Here is an 18,239-nt window from a genome sequence, read left to right as displayed (position 1 = left end):
TACTAATTTTTTTTTCTGTGCATTGATAAATATACTGTAGAGTTATTACTAGGCAAAGTAAATTTTTCTTTATGCTATATTTTACCAGGAAATTTCAGGAAGCTACTTTCCTTGAAAAATTTTCAAATACATATAATACATTTTTTTTTAATGTAGGAAACATTACATGTTTTTCTCGTAACAGCGCCGATAAGTCTTTTTCATTTCATAATTGCATTAGTAAGAAGCTGACTTGAAACCAAAGTATTACAATAGACATAGACTTTTACAGGATCTATGCAATATACACTTTGTAACTTCGAGAGAACTGTAAAGGAAGCAAATAAGTTTGCCAATATGCATGCGTCAAATCGCGTAATTTTGAAGTGTCGTAAGTTTTTCCAATGTTGCTCTTCGACAGATTGCTAAAGTGTAAAAATTATTGAAACTCACGGAGACGTGAGATCAACGAATTAAGTCTGATCCAATACTGCATCGATTTTACGTTTCAATTTAACGTGTAGGGACGACGGGGGGGGGGGGAAGATGGCGATTGTTTTTTTCCAAGTTAATAACAAATAACGAGCCGATGCTTAACCCTTAAACACAGCGATCCTGTAAAATACGGAAACACATTTTTGGGTCTGGGAGACTTTTTCAACTTTGAGAAGCTATAATTTTGATTACAATCAATATTTTTCTACGATTTTTTTTTTTTTAAACAAAAGTTCAAAATCTCAGGAGTGTGACTGCACAATCGGCATTGCCGAAAAATAATTTATTGTGAAGTTATAAAAGCAATATTAAGCAAAAATGAGAAATTGGTCAAAAATCCACTTTTCCTTCAAAAAATCATATCTTCGCAACAACAAATGTTTAAGAACTTTCAAATACGGCGTTTTAAAGCTAAAGAGTCACACTTTAAAAATAAAATTTGGCAAAGTCATTTCTTTTAAAAAGTATAATTATGTAACATGGAGAATATGAGGTATTTTTGGGCATCTAAAAATTCATTAAAAAAAAATCATATCTTTGCAATAAAAAACTTTAAAGAACTTTACAATACGGCGTTTTAAAGCTAAAAATTCATACTTTCAAAAAAAATTATATTATTGTCATTTCTATTAAAAAATGTACTTATGTAACAAAGCGAATATGAGGAATTTTTTATTAAATCGCGTCTAAAATTAAAAATTGATGTGTTTCATGATATATTTCGGAAAAACTCTTTTTTCTACAACATTTTATAGTATTCTAACTTTAGACAGAGTATATGCGAGTAACATCAAATCGACCTGTTCGAACGTAATTGGTCCAGTTTTTTTATGTAAAATACTCACAAAAAAAGTTTCACTTACACACTATATGGGTCGCATTGACCCTAACAAAACTTTGCTGCCGTGCCGTTCGAATTCTGTTGACCAAAAAAGTTGATCAGCTATATCAATTGAAAAAGGAGATTTCAAACTTTTTTTACGTCTTGGTCCAAACTTCCTATCTCATTCCGTCTTCACATAGCAAGCGTTCAAAACTTCATATGGGGTCTCTCAGACCCACTTACGTGTTTAAGGGTTAATTTAATAGAGACTTTAGACGGTAACAAATAATCCGTGATAGTTTGATTTCAATCTGTCCACAAGAATAGATAATATAATAAGAAATGTGTTTTGAAAGCATCCGTATCCGATCCGTAACTTTTTAGTATGTGATCATAAGGAATAATATAATTGTAATAAATATTGTTATTTTCTCTATAAAATCACAATATTGTATAGCTAGAAACGTACACAATAACGTATTTATATATTTCAATTTTTAAATTGCCATATTTTATATTTCATAAACAAATAAACACTAATGACTAGCGGTGAGATGACGAAAGTTGTGCATAGGCAAGGTAATGCATTTGTGCATTGGTTTTTTTCGGTTTTAACAGCATTCTGACTATTTATAATGCAATTTTAATCGCAATATGTATCGTAATGTATATCACAATTTTAATAATTTTATTTTTTGCAGATTATATAAATATTTTTTTGTTTTATTTACGTTTTTCTTTAACTACGTTGTAATATCAAAATAGTATAAGATTATTATATTATAATATAAATTTTTTTTATTCATAAGAGTACATTTTTAACCTTATTGGACTGTTTTTTTACCTTATTCGGTATTAAAAGTCATCTTGTCCGCATGTGGGGGCAAGATGACGAAATTGACATGTCCTAAAATAATTTAAATTTTAAGAAATTCTACTTTATTTAACAACTTTTAATTTTTACTGATGATAAACAAGGTTTTAGTAAATCTAAAAAAAAAAAATAGATTGTTATTTTCACATTATCACAGAAATTAGCAAAAATCGACAAATCTTAAGGTCGTCATCTTACCCCCCTCTCCGCTATTTATATTTTACTTATTTACATACAATTACCTAAACGTTTAAATTAGAATAGCATTATTTAATTTTACTGAAAAGGCTGGAAGATCAATATGTTTTCCTTTTACATTTACACATTACATTTATCTTTCCATTTTATCTACCCACGTATCGTTATTTAAGTTTCTCTGTATCGCGTTTCTTCTATTGCGTATTACGATTAGTCCAACGAACGCGGACTTCATCTCTCGTCTTTCTTAATTGCGTCCTGCGATCGATTCCATTCTAGTTTTTTGTCTTTTTTTACGTTGCTTACGTCTGCTCTTTCGTGGTAATCCCTGCCTTACCTATGACGTTGAAACGTAAATTAAATTTTGCGCGCGCGCGAGCTTCGACTTGAATCTGGAGCGAAAAAAACACGGTCATTTATTTCACGCGCACGTGCGCGCGCGATTACATTCTCGCGCTGTTACTTTTATTTCTTTATTTTTGAATTTGTTATTAAATTTATTATTTCTATTGGGATTCTGTTTTGTATCGATTTTTTATTTTTATTTATCTATTAATCTTTTATTTACTGGAATGCAATATAAAAAGAATTGCAATATTAATTCTTTTACGTCTACTAGAACATCTATACGTACGTTTCGACATGCTTAAATAAGTTTATCTTTAATAAGTTATTAAAATCAGATATGATACTTATTTCAAAAGGATCGTTTAAACAGTAAAGAAAAACATTGTGATAAATATTATTATAAAACAAAAAAAGATTTGCGTAAAGAAGGTTCGAAAATTCTTATTAACTAGGAAAGATTTGACATGGCGCGCAGCGTTATCTTAACGTGATAATCACTCAAATATGATTTTAATATAAATTTTTAATGATAATTGTGCACAGAGTGTGAAATAGATTGTACAAAATATAAAAATATTTATAGCCCTATAAAGATATATGTTATTTGAGAAATTCAGTGAATAGGTAAAATACAAATACGTAAATACACTTTCAGCAATTACACAGCCTACACTGAGAGAAAAAATTGTAGTGGTGGCAACTGTAAGGGGACAACCGTACAAATTTTGTTAATAGAATTATAATGCATAGTTAAGTAAACTATATTATAATTATTGCAACTAAATGAAAAAACTGTTAAAAAAACTAATAAAAAATGGTTGTAATTACTCAATAACTATAATATAATTCACTTAATACTATATATTATAATTCTATTGACAAACTTTGTATGATTGTCCCCTTGCCACCACTACAATTTTTTCTCTCACTATAGATGTCAGTACGGAAGATATATTCTACATCAAAAACCGATTTTTTTTCATACTAGTGAAAAATTTATTCCAAAGTTGTTTCATAACGAGAGTTAAAGTTTATTATCTCCTATTACATGACTATTTAACAACGTGATATTTATGCGAAATTTAGCCAAATACGAACGTCTGAGGCCACTTATATAAAGCGCATGCTTTATACGTGACAACTTACATCTCTTTGCGTCCTTGAACATTTGGAAGCTCTTTAAAGGCCTTTGCTTTATAACGATATTGATAAAAGGTATGCCGGACAGCAATAGCTTTCTGTCTTGAAACTTTCAAATAGCTCTTTATCAAAAGATGGTCGTGAAACACATGTACATAAAATGTACATAGAGAAGAAAGGTATGTTTGCATAGTACGCTGTCATAGCATGTAGTGCATTAATTATTATTATACAGAGAGTAAATAAAATTTATCAATAATTTTAATTTTATTTATTCAAAAGTATTCTGTTGAATTTGCAAATTATTTCGCTATAACATTTTTTGTTATATTAACCAAAATCTATTAGAGATAAATTATTTTGTTTTAGTGACAAATTTGTATTTTTTTAACAAATTTTTTTAAAATCTTTCAACGAAAAATAGGTTTTAGCTATAATTCCGTTGTGGTAGTAAATTCCTTTTTGTTTCTATGTAAGAAGTATTACAAAAAAATATTCATTTATTTATTTAACAATTTAAATAATAATGCAAAATCTAATCCTCCGCGGATTACTTTGAATTTCACCATTTAGTCAGATTACTTGGATCGCTGAGAGATAATATCTTCTTTTTTATATGTGTTTTACATATTTTTGGTATATATTCGAGTTTTAAAATCCGCCGAATAATTCAAAGTTGAAAAATCAACTTGAGTCTTCGAAAATTCCTACGTGATCTGCGGGAGTTTAATAAATTCCGTATCTTGATATCTTTCTATTGTTTGATTCCAAATAAATAGTGAACTTGGAATGTTGTTTTGAAGTAACTAAATAATGAAAGAGTTCGTAGACATGCTTTCGCGTTTGGATTTAGACAAACGTGCAAAGTTGCGGTCGTTGTAGACGAATTTTGTGACAAAATCAATTCGTTCGATTATTTATGGATCGCATGAATAGAAATATGCCTGATCCGTTATTCAATACTCTTGTCTATCTTTTGAAGTATCTGAAGTGGTCATTACGTACTTGCGATTTCTTCTTTGTTGTCTATTTCCTGTGAAATATGAAGGGAGTGCGTGCTTGTTTATGTTTGTGGGAATACAAATGGAGTTTATATCTATTCATGCCCATTGAACCATTGATAGCATGAATTGATCGTTTTCTGTGATATAAGGAGCTTTGAATTATTGATTGTTATATCTGCCGCTAGAAATAATGTATTAAGACTATAACAATTAATTTTTTGACAATCAAGTTTCATTTGTCAATGATTGAAAAATTTAGTTTTTTAGGTGAGGAGAAGAGGATAATATGGCACTCATTTTTATTTTATTGAATAATTTTGTTTATAATTAATATTTTCTATTGAAACTTGAATGATTACATTCGTTAAAGTGTTGTTTGACAGGTTCTAGACTCAAAGTAAAGAAATATTCATTATTTAGGACGTGATTTATAAAAATCTAATGCACTGCATAATCGGTGGAAGGAAAAAATGATTGTAATATGGTTATCTATAAAAATAATGTTAACAAATTAGTTTAGTTTAAAAGAAACACAGCACCTTGTTACAAAATTATATTTTTAATTTTCTATTGTTTAGAATTTTCCTGCGTTCAGAAACTTTAGAAATACCATTAGAAATTTCGTTAGAAATATTTTATCCCTGTTTAACGTTAAACAATAAGCATAAAATGATGTCATGAAGTAAGATTAAAGGTGCAATTTCACGTAGATATAATATCCAGATATTTATCCCCACTCTACCGAAATTATGAGGATTTATGGGGAATTATGAGAAATTATGGGAAATTTCGGTAAAGTAGGGGTAAATATCTGGATATTATAGCTACGTGAAATCGCACTTTAAGGAGAGCTAACTGCATAGGCTGGGGAGAAAAAAGTTGGTCACGAAAAATATTCCGGGATTGTTGAACGGAATAACTTGGACTATAGCGTCGCCATATTGAATCAGTATCATGAAGTAAGTCATGATCAATATACATATACGAGGTGTGATCAAAAAGTAAGGTGACTTTTTGAATTTCGCGCGCTCTGTACACTCTAATTTCAAAATTTTTTTTTTTTGTGTTGGTACACTCGTCACGATCATATATTCACAGTTTTGACTATATAGCATGTGTTGTTTTTATGTGAGAGGCATAAAGGTTAGACTCGTGTTTGCGTGCTCGGCGATTTTTTGCTGTTGAAAATAATGGAGCAAAGAGTTTGTATTAATTTTTGTGTAAAAAATGGTATTAAGTGTTCAAAAACTCTTGAAATGTTGACAGTGGCGTACGGTGAGTCAACTTTGAGCAAAAAAAATGTTTATAAATGGTATAAGTTATTCCAAGAGGACCGAGAAAATGTTAACGATGAACCTCGCTCTGGACGCCCCAACACGTCAAAAACCGACGAAAATGTTCAGGAAGTGAAAGAAATTGTGTTGAAAAATCGTCGAATCACGATTAGAGAAATAGCTGATGATCTTAACATATCGTTTGGCTCATGCCAATCAATTTTAACGGATGTTTTGGGTATGACACGTGTGTCAGCGAAATTCATCGTTACTAGTGAGTACTTTTTTGGCCAAAAACAATACTATCATCATGCCTCAGCCACCGTATTCATCAGACTTGGCCCCCTGCGACTTTTTCCTCTTCCCAAAATTGAAAAGGCCTATGAAAGGACGAAGATTTGCGAAGATTGAGGAGATTAAGGCTGCATCGCTGGAGGAGCTCAAGGCAATACCCAAAAGTGCATTTCAGAAATGTTTTAACGACTGAAAAAAGCGCTGGCACAAATGCATTATATCAGAGGGGGATTATTTTGAAGGGGATAACATAATTTTGGATGAATAAATGAATATTTTTTTATAAAAATGAAAAGTCACCTTATTTTTTGATCACACCTCGTATACATACAATCTATCACATTACGTGTTGATACACAGAAATATAGAAGTAAATTTTATAATTAATTTTGATAATTTGTAAAAATAGTATAGTTAAGTACATTTTATTTGTAATAATCGTATCATCAAATATCATTTTATTTGTAATAAAATTTAGAATAATACAGAATTACTTGTAGCTTACTTCAACTAAACTTTGACTAAAGTCAGTTTGCATTACCTAAAATTGTTTGCACATTAATTGAATATAAATTTTTACTTATGAGCAATGCATTTTATATTGATAATCAGAATAGATATATTTTTTTAATAGATCCGAATATCAATATAAATATCCAGTTAATTATTTGTGCTTACGAATTGTTAATATCCAGGCAGCAATTCTTCCAAAAGTTGAGCGAGGTAATCAAATCTGGCAAGTCTATTCTGTAATTCTACGACAATTTCATTTTTATTATATATTTATACAGCTTTTTTACCATATATCAACGCAATGACGTTAACAATAACCAAACTGTCGTTAAGAGTCATTAATGTTTCCATAGCGAGGCTACAAGTTATTCCATTCAGCGAACACGGAACATTTTTCGTGACTACTTTCAATCTCTAGAGTTACCTCTCCTTAATCTTACTTCATGAATAATGTCTCTAATGTTTTTAGACACCGCTCTCTAGAATGACAATCGATATATCGAAAAAATATTTCGATATAAAAATTTTGCTTAAAAATTCATATTAATAAAATTTCATGTTACTGTTTTAACTTTGTATAACTCGAAATTTATATAGCCGAATAAAAAGGTAAATAACAAAAAACCACTCAAGTGTATGTACATTCGTGTGATGATACACTTAAGTTTAAGAATAATGAGGAAGTATGTGTAATTAAAGGTTAAAAGTGTACCTTGAAAAAGTTTAGAAGTGTTCGAAAGTAAAAATGCCTTATAACAATTGTCAGTTATTGTATGTATTGGCATATTAGGATCACTAAAAAACGACGGGCCACTGAACGAATAACTCCATAAGCAATTGTTAGAATACGGCACCTAAAGCCCTCTTGTGATTTATATTAATTTCTTTAGATTGTTAAGATTCTTTATCCTGAAATTTTTTGGGTGGGGATGTTTTCGAGATGTTTGCTTTGAGCCAAAATTTCTTATTGTTCTACAGAAGATATGGACAGATTGAATTTGATATTGTGAAAATTGTATTCTTATTTTTACTGGCCATATCTTTTGATACACTACTGATGTAATCGTAACTATCACAGTCTTTTTTATGTTAACCAGAGGTTGGCACATCGTCTCATGTCACAATCAGTCGTTTTTGACGCGTTAAAAATCACTCAGATATCTCCGAGGAACAGTGAAATACGAAAAGTGCTGTTATATAAGCACAGACTAATATTTTTTATTAGATGTATTTTTATGTTCTATTTTTGTTGCTCATATTTAACTCTACACAAAATTCAACTGACTTTAAGTGAAATTAATTATTTAATTTTCTCTATGAAATATTGATTTTTCGTGTTCTAAAAAGAACAGGAAAAAGCTAAATTTATTTTAATAACATATAACACATCTGAAAAACTAATTAAAATATAGAATAGCAATATGTATAATCTCACGTAGATAGTGGAACAATATACATTTACATCAAATCAATTGTTTAATTTATAATTAATGTAAAATAAGTTTTATATAGACGAGACACTTCAACATGTGATTTATTGACAATATCTTTTATGACCTGTATCATGGTGTAACACTTTGCATATGCCGCAAATATGCGTAGAATCGCACTTTAAACTCCACCAGAAGTTAGTGACAATTATAAAAAAATAAATGTAAATTTTTATATCAGTAACTCTGATCATGCACACGTGCGCGCACGAAACCAATTATCATTATTATGTTATTGCGAAATTGATTAGCTCTTTTTACATTACAAAAATAAAACAAAATCTTACGTGGAAATGATTTAAAAAATGCAATAATTGTACATAAAATTACAACAAGATTTAATAATAACTTAAATATTTTAATAATATAACGAATTTTGTACTTTGTACGAATAAGATTTTTGAGATTTCGTTGACTTTTTCTTACACTTGTCGAGATGGTAACACAGTGTTTAACTCTGATGATACCATTGCAAGCTTTAAAAGCGTCATAGAGCTTGCGACTCTGCCACGTGATTATTCAGCTTCAACAGCTGTCCGCTAGATGGCGTATACACATAACGCATTTGTTCATTATCATCATGCTCAGGATCGTAAGCTTTTATAGTTTTTATAGCTTCGTAAGAAATTGAAAATTTTTCTTCTCTTGTATAATTTAAATTTAAATTCTTAAATTGCTAACTAAGAGGCATATGAAATTATGTTACAGTTGTAGTTGTACAAATATGTTAAAGTTACATAATAATGTAAAAAAATATTAGAGGCGAAATATCAATACTGGGCATATGTGATGATCACAAATGAAATGCGTTGCGATAAAATACTGTCGTTTTGCGCATCTACATCGTTCCATCGGGCTCGATCGCACGATATTTCCTAAGTTACGTTGGGAATTGCTTCGCGTTATTCGAGGTCAGGTCGGGATATCCTGCGGCGAGGCGTTGGTGCTTAAAATTAGGGGAGCCTAGATAGCTATTAAGTATCGTGATAATAATTTGCCGTTTAAAATAATTTGTTGATAAAGTTCGTTTCTTAATTAAGCTTTCTTCGAAGAATTCGACATTTTTAATAAATTAAAGATTATTTAACCAAGAATATCAAAATTCTACCATTTAACAAGCAGAGAGATTCAATGGTTAAACAGCTTTTCGCTTTTACGTGATATTTACTTTTACTCTGGGTTTCAGGGATCGAAAGCTCTTTTCGGAGAATCTTTTGGAGATATCAAGAGAGTTGTAGAAGTTTGCTTGTGAATCACGTGTATTCTATAGCATATAGGAGCGTTCAAAGATTGCTTTTATTCCATTTTCTGTAATTACAAATTAATAAGCTCATCTTGCTCGTTGCACTATACCGTTGATGAAGTGCAACAGCGTTCTCGTTTGAATTTCGATCTATGCATTTAATTACAGTTTACGAAAACACCGAGGAAATCTCCAATATTGCGCACAATGAACTTTCATAATTTAATGAATTAAAATTTTATTTATACACAATATGTGTTTTATCAATCTTCACGGTAGACAAGAAAGAAGCAGGTATTTACAAGCTATGATGAAAGAGGTTTGGGTAGTTGGGAGAGGGAAGAGTTGGGATACCCCCGAGGATCCCCAAAATGACTGTCCGAGAAACGTTTGAAGATAATACGCGAGCCACTGGTCGGGGCGGGGGTGGATATCGACTTCGATGGCCGCGAAAGCCCACGCACGAGCAGCAGCACGAACGGGCCGGATGGGGTGGGGTATGGGGTGGGTAGGGAAGGTGGATTTCACCTACTTCTCTCTTCCGTACAAACACATTCATCCGCGCGCGCACACTCACACACACACACACACACACACACACACAGACAGACAGACACACAGCAGACACATGCACACAAACAGACACACACCACACACACACACACACACACACACACACACACACACACACCACACACACACACACACACACACACACACACACACACGAGCATCCTTCGATCACGTTTAGGCTACGTGCGTGTACGCGAGCATGCAATGCATACACATGGACACGTACACGTGCGCGGGCGCGCGCGCGCGCATACACGTGTACGTATATACGGGTGCATCGCGCAACCAACTCTAACTCCTGAGAGAGTAGGAGCGCGAGGGGAGGGAGCGAGAGAGAGAGAGAGAGAGAGAGAGAGAGAGAGAGAGGTTTTGCAGTCACGGTGGCGCCTCCGCAGAACGCCGCGGCGGTTCCAGGCGATGTTCCTCGACCGGCGCCTTCCACTGTACCTTTGCCGCCCCAACGTCCCACCGGGGGTCGCACCCGATCTCTCACCCTGCGTGGACCATTCGTGGTCACCACGCACGGTTCGCCCGTGCAGCCGTTCAAGACGGGAGTGCTACGTCGAAGCTCTCAAAGTTGCCGCCTAAACGCGTGTCGTCACGTCTCTCACTCCCACTCATCCTTCGTCTTTCTTTCGCTTTCTCTCGCCCTCTCGTTTTTCCCGTTCCTCCCGCTACCACTTACCCGGTCGCTACTGCCGTACTCCTGACACGCACCACTCGGTGATTCAGAAACCCACCGGGCTCGCTACGGCTCGAAACGTGTTCTCTTCGCGGACCAGTCTACTCCGCGGGAACTCTAGTAGTGTGATCTGTGACAGTGATCGCTCACACTCCCCTCTCTTTTTCGTTGGATCAGCCTCCTCTCTTCCACCCGCCTGTCACTCCTCGGCCAGCTCCTCCTTTAGTCAGCACGCACTGTCCGTCCGCTTCTTGGTGATCGACAAGGTTACGCAAGGCAGTCGCAGCAACGTGGTTGTCGAGGTGGACCCGGCCGTAACTGAGAATAACATCCCGTGTGCCGTTATTGGTGTTTCAATCTTGTGATTTGATTTTACTTTGGGTTCTCCTTACACATCAGTTTTCATCCCAGTTGTCCCATTCCGAGATCTCGGTTTATACGAGCCGGAGATTCATGAATCTGTCGATAGAATGATAAACTTGATCTAGACTGATTTATGCACATGATGCGAATGGACTGATGGACCCGCCTGGTTGGCGGGCACGTTACCGTTACCATTGTCGTCCGTCGTTTTTAAATATGATAAATATATAATGATATCAACTTTGTCATATGAAACGGTGTGTTAAAATTCCTTCAATAGGTAGTCGATTCAAGAATTTTTCAAATTGGAATAGGATTTTTTAAATCTCTTTAGTGACTCTTTAAGCACATAAGCACGTTACTTTATTACTTTTTATATTGGCAATTAAACATTGGCGCTTGACATTGAACAACTTAGCAGAAGCCGCGTTCTGCGAACGTTTACTAATTCTCGTAAAAAAAAATTTTGCATTCAAAGATCTGGATCCAACGGTAATCAAATCATAAAACAGTAATCAAATTGACGGCTAAATAAATATAGTGGTTTATTTGATGGCTCCAAAAAAGAAGACTGCAATTTAGTTCTTTTTGTACTTCGAAGTACTTCATATTTAATTGCTGTTGAAAGGTCTTTAACATACTTAAAGCTTCAAGTCTTCAAAGAAGCAAAAATTAATGGGATATTGTAATCCTGAAAAATTTTAAAAAGTTTACTTAAATTTTCGTTTGCTTGATCTCTCCCGATTCTTATATTCCTATTTAATATTTCTTCTTTTTTCATTATTTTCCCTATATTTGAGTTTATTCCGATGTGACACAAAATTCAACGCGATATTGACGGGAATAACGAAGAAACGTGGTCAGAGATGGACGCATCTGACAAAATCAATTGACCTTGTAAGAGATCACTGATAAACAATAGTGTAGAACATGAAATTTTTGAATACTACTTCTTAAAGAGCTTCTTTACGATTGATAAAGAATTATACGAATTTGCAGTTCGACGCAATTATTTTTCTTCCAACTGTACGAAAAATTCAAAAGACTATTTTCATGTATACGAAGTTAAAATACATTTGATAGAATTCAAAAGAGATCTACAAATTAGATAGAATGAAACAACATCAGAGATTCGCATTTCGTGGTGGACTCGTCTGAACGTGTCCCGGAAAAGATTTTCCAAACGACATTATACGATAGTTTATCGAAGCAATATAATCGAGGACGAGTGTTCTTTTTCCCTTTTCTGATTCCACTCTTGCCCCAGAGCCTCCATCCTCGAGCACCGTTACAAAAGAAAAAAAAAACAAGATTGTTCCATTAAATGAAATTTAATTGAAGTTTAATGACGATCGCGCAAAGTTATCTTCAACTGATCGTTACGAGTCATTCGGGGTAACGGTGGGTGATCTGTGCTTTGTCTCGCGCTTGATTACTCCGTTGTCGGGCGAATTTTAAAACGCGAATTACTCCTCTCGCAACGTTTGCCGTGCTGACGCAATGGAATACTTCAGTAGTAGTACCGTTGCCAGTCTGGTTGCCGTCATTGACAAATGTGTGATAGTGCATCGTGACAGTGAACGATACTCTTAATAAGTGGATGCGTTAAAGGTCCTGCAACGGGTGTGTGTGTGTGTGGGTAACACACGGGCCTCGGTTGGTGGTTAGACGCAACATGCGGGAAGGTACAATAGCGCAAGCCATCACGGCGATCTGCTGGGCCATCGCCAGTTAGCCACTGTACTTTTCTCTCTTTCTCTATCTACATCTCTAGTTCTATGTATATACAGAATGTCCAAAGACTGTTGCATTTTCCATTAGACAAGGATTCTCGGATTCTAAAACTGACTTATTCCTAGCTTATCTTTGTTTTGGACTCTTTCCAGAAAATTGTATTTTCTAAATTTTAATTTTAAGTCTTTTTTTTCAAAATTTTTTTTCGGCATGTTAAATTTGGTTTACATAAAGTATAAATAATAGTCTAATTAGTACTTTACGTTAGAATTTCTGAGACTGTAATTACATTTCCTTCCACGTTCTTGCTAAGAAAAAGTCAATTTTGAAATAATCATAGAATCCATGATTCAAAAGAAATGCGATAGCTCTGGAACATGCTGTATATAGGATGTCCTGTAACAGGAAGGAAGTATATAAAATAATGATATTCTAGAAGCTATTTTAGAGTCCGAGGAGCCTTCGTAAACGTATGTTCTACAGTAAATTGTTTCAAAATAATTAAGTAATCTCTTAGTTGTTTGACAAGTGTTTCTTGTTATTAGACTACACAATATTATTAAAAGCCTCTCTCTTCCTCTTTCCTCTTTCCTCTTTCATTCTCTTTCTCCTTTCCTTTCTTTTATTTTTTTCTCTCTACTTCTCTCCTCTCTTCCCCTCTCCCTTCTCTCTTTTTCTATCTTTTTTAAATGCTTTCTAGTACAATTACAGCGTTTCTTTTATTAGTATCTGTTTAAAATCGCATCAGATATGTGTAACAAAATAAAATATTTAATTTTACAATCCTTGTAACATAGATGATATACTCTTTTTGCAATTGCACCGTGAAAACAATCATCTACGATTAGTCATGTCAATAATTTAAGGTAGTAACTTTTTTTAATATAATTTTTTTTGTTTTACAAATCATCGTTCTGTAAAATGTGAAACTTTACAAAACTTATAACGTTGAAATCCTGTTATGGGCCATTCGATAGACAGGAAAATTTGGTGATACCAGCGAAAATTTTGGTAACGCGTTAGAACAGATATTTCGCAACGCGTTAGAATGTTTGAGATGAGAATGTAAAACTAGAATAAATTCATATTTTTGTTGAAGAAGAAACTTGGTCAGAGAATTATAATCGCATTGTTTTACTTTAAATATTTTAAATATTTGGTTATTAATTTGAGTAAGCTCTTAAATTGATATTTTTTAAGTATTCTAATCAAATTTTATGTCAAGGCAAAATCAATGTATTAAACTAAAATTGATTGTAAATTTTAAAATTAATTACAAAAGAAACTTCTTATTTATGATCTTAAAACTTTGTGTATCAGAACTTTTTAATTATGAATATTGTCTGGCTAATCATTCTCCCCTTGAAATATTTCGTGTATAAGAAATATTCTTTGATTAAAAATATTTGATGGAGAGTTCAACTTTTTTATAGAAATTTAAAACTTCATTTATGTATTTTAATAAATTAAGATTTAAATTAATTTTACTTGTTCGGCTCATTTTTATTTCAATTGGATTAACACGTCACCGAAACTTTAAATGGTATAATTCCGAATTATTCTGTTTATACATATGTATACTTCTGTCTATTGAATCCTCTTGTCACTTTTCTTACTATTCGACTTTCTTATCTTGACTTTTATTCTTTCTCATCGTTTTTTACTATGCTAGTTCGTTTTAGAAAGTACTTTTGAATCTTCTTCTCATTATTACATCTGTCACCTTTCTTTTTTTTTTGACTTTGTTCGAAGTAATAAATTATAATATTAATTAGTACTGAAGTAAAATTTTGCATTTTTTTATTGGGATCATTGTACGCGCGCAATTATTTAATAACTTGTGTTATAAAGTATTTTGATGATAAGTTCAGTATTGTTTTATATATATATATATATATATATATGAGATAATAGTATGTTACAAAAGTGAAAATATATCGGTAAATAAAAAAAACAAGAGTTGGCACAATTGCGTATCGCTTCAAACTTCGAACAAGGCAGTGACCTTCTCTCTTCCTTCCGTTATCTCTCTAGTTACCTACTCTATAGCTCTATTCTGTCACCGCATGCCAAACTAGAGGACTCACCGCTCCGGATTGACCCCTCTGCGAAAAAGCAACAAAGAGGCCGCCTCCATGCAACATGCAGATGATCCTGGTTGCTGGCGGGTGAGTCCATCATAGAATCCTGACACAGCTACATACACAGCTACACCACGTACGGTTACACAAAACACACATACACACAAAACGAATAAACGAACGGACGAACAATGAACGAACGAACGAACGAACGAACGAATGAACGAATCAACACATGTACGTATTGATAGCTTGATTTTCCTTATTATTTCCTGCCCCTGGTAGTCTTCATTTTCCTATCTCCATTGATTCTCTTTTGAGCCCTTTTTGGCGCGCATTAAATGTGTCTGCTTTTATTCTACAAAGAAACTTATTTGATTTGAAAAATTTATTTTATATTATAAATTGATTCATGCAAGGCTGCTCAGAAGGAAAGAAAAAAATTATTGGGGATATAGATCATTGAATTAGAAACCGTTTAATCTTCCGCAGAATTTAATAAAGGTTTATTACAGAGTTTAATAAAAGTCTTACTACTTTACACGATTTTTCAAAAAATTAATGATCAGAAGGCATCGTTTGATCAGTGCTTTCGTGACCGATAACTGTTTACATAATTCTACTAGATGTTGCAACTTCCTGCTTTTGAGAAATCGGGTCTGAAACGTGTTTTTAACAGAGTTTGTGTTGACGGGTGGGGCAACACTCTTGGGGATCCGCCCTGCCTACGACATTGTGTATGATGTAGCCAGGCGTAAAAAGTCCACATGATAAACAATTTTCTGGTTATCACTTGACGTCACGCAAGTTTTTCGTTGTATTAATTTTATTTTGTGTTTTACTAAAAACGGAAAGGTTAAAGCATTAATCATTAAATAGTTCAGCGAAAGTTAAATAGTAGAACGTAAAAATGAGAATTAGAAAGAGAGAATTTATTCTGTAAACTCTGTAGATATATTTTTTTTTTTTTTTTTTTTTTTATAAATAAAGTTCAAAAAGCTGAGATTATTTGACGAAATTCTTGTTATTATTAATTTTTTTGAAATTTTAGAAAGGATTTTATGTATCAATTTTTAAATGAAAGTTGATATTCCGATATATTTGTGAATTTTAGCTCCTTGAATTATGATATTTTAAAAAATTTTAATTTTTTTTTATTTATTTATCTTCATAGCGTTACTGTCTAAATTCATATTCCAATATTTCAAATTAAAATATTTTGAAATATATATTAAATTGTAGTTTGAATAGTTTGAATTTCTAATATGTTTGTGTAAATTCTCTGATTTAGGATTATTATCTCTTTGCGTGTTGTTTTAGGTAACATTACCTTTCTGTTGAACTTAACTCGAGTTAATCTTATCAAATTACTTACGATTATACAGGAGCATTTACTATGCGCATTTATGCCTAGTATGTCCTAAACAAAAACATAGTTAAGAGAATCAATATCACGATACGCTGAATTTTAAAATTAGAATAATTAAAAGTTGAGATGAATTAAAACGGAACAAAAAAAAGTTGCTGCGTCATATTGTAAGTATTAATAAGACAAATAATTTTTTTAAAATAAACATGTGAAAAACATTGATTATTTTTATTCTTTCAAAATAAAGTCTGTAGCATTTAAAATAATACGTACTAATTTCGAAAATCTTTTAAGAGAAACATAGTTTCTATATTTACTTTTGTCGTTTGGCCTCATTAAGAGCAAATTAACTAAAGTCAATAAATTAAAATTGATATTTCGATCGAGGGTAAGAAAGTTATCAGTGTAAATTTGTTTGCTTATTTCATAATATCCTCGCTGTCCTAGCCATATTTGTGACGGTAATGGTAGCCAGGTGTACTCAAATGCGGATTTCATATGTTTCCCTTCACTTATGTGTGTTTACACGACATATTTATCCGGGGTTCCAAACCAGCTGTCTGCCACGTGTGCGTACACGCATCAATCGTTGCATTTGTTTTAGCTGTTTTATTTTATCACAATTTTACTTCATTTATCACAAAAAAATTTAATAAAAATGATCACATGAGAATTTTGAAAAGTATTACTACACTTCATTATTCGTTTATGAAAGTGCCTTAATATATGGAATTCTTGGATAAAAATTCGATATTTTTTTGTAATAAAATACTTTCTGCTGATTATTCTCAATCATTCCTAAAATGTTCAATATTGAATCTTTAATCATGAAAGGAGCTTAAATTTTGTGTCTAATTATGAATAAAATATCTATAATCACTTATTTTTCTATTAGAATAACAAAGATACATGAAGATATATAACGATATTTTCAACAGTCAGTGGGTAACTCAAAACTTACTCGAAAGAAATTAATGCAACATTGAAATAATATTTTTATAGTATGGGAAATTATCGTCATTGTGCGCGATGCTTAATGAAATTCAATTTACATATCATTCTGTGGCAATCGCGTTAATCGAGAGTCCGCACTTGAACTACACCCACGTGTCGTTTTCCGAAGTGGGCCATCCTAATTATCGTAATGACGGATCTGCCGAAGTTTTAAGGATTGTTATAACTTTGCTCGCGCATCGTGTTAATTAAACTTCCTCTAAAATAAATGTGGTTTGCAATTAAATTACATGTCTTCATTTAAGACCTCGTTTTTCTTTTTTATTGAAAATAATTTGCAGTTTGAAGTAATAATTTACAATCAGTTAATCAAAGCTTGTTACTCATGTACACTTGTTACTTTTGAAGTTTCATATTTATTTATTTTTATCGGTATTTTATATTTTATATTATTAATCACACACATACACACGCACACACACACACACGCACACACACGCACACAATATTTGTAATTTTTTTTAGAGACATTGAATTCGATATTTCCTTTACCTTCTGACCGATAATTGCGTTGACCAACCATCACTCTCCGTTTTTAATTAATCGATTATACAAAGGTCATGTTGATGCAAGCGAAACGTTAAAATATATCGATATCAAGATACACTAATCAATATTAACGGAACTGTTGAAAGCAGGATGTAGTTTTCGAAATACGTGTAGACACACATACAAAATGTATGCTCACGATACATTTATAGGGACAATAACCTCGATCAGTTTGGTCAATCGTTTTGAAACTATCGAT

At 32.6% G+C, this 18,239-nt stretch overlaps 1 protein-coding gene across 18 annotated transcripts in view; it reads left to right on the top strand.

Moving 5' to 3' along the window:
• The window catches only part of LOC105204888 (potassium voltage-gated channel protein Shaker), a 114,125-nt gene that overhangs the window by 38,006 nt on the left and 57,880 nt on the right, over positions 1-18,239 (top strand). Inside the window, exons 1-2 of one of the 18 annotated variants that reach the window (XM_039458931.1) lie at positions 10,405-12,978; positions 15,106-15,195. The exons of 16 other annotated variants lie outside the window; for them this stretch is intronic. In XM_039458931.1, the coding sequence (XP_039314865.1) occupies positions 15,170-15,195 (26 nt within the window). In that variant the 5' untranslated portion in view covers positions 10,405-12,978; positions 15,106-15,169. Of the gene's footprint in view, positions 1-10,404; positions 13,034-15,105; positions 15,196-18,239 lie in introns of those variants that run through there. One more of the 18 variants, XM_039458930.1, reaches the window with a different exon arrangement.

This window comes from Solenopsis invicta, chromosome 16 (assembly GCF_016802725.1).
Source record: "Solenopsis invicta isolate M01_SB chromosome 16, UNIL_Sinv_3.0, whole genome shotgun sequence".
NCBI lineage: Eukaryota > Metazoa > Arthropoda > Insecta > Hymenoptera > Formicidae > Solenopsis > Solenopsis invicta.
This window is presented reverse-complemented; position numbering and strand designations above follow the sequence as displayed.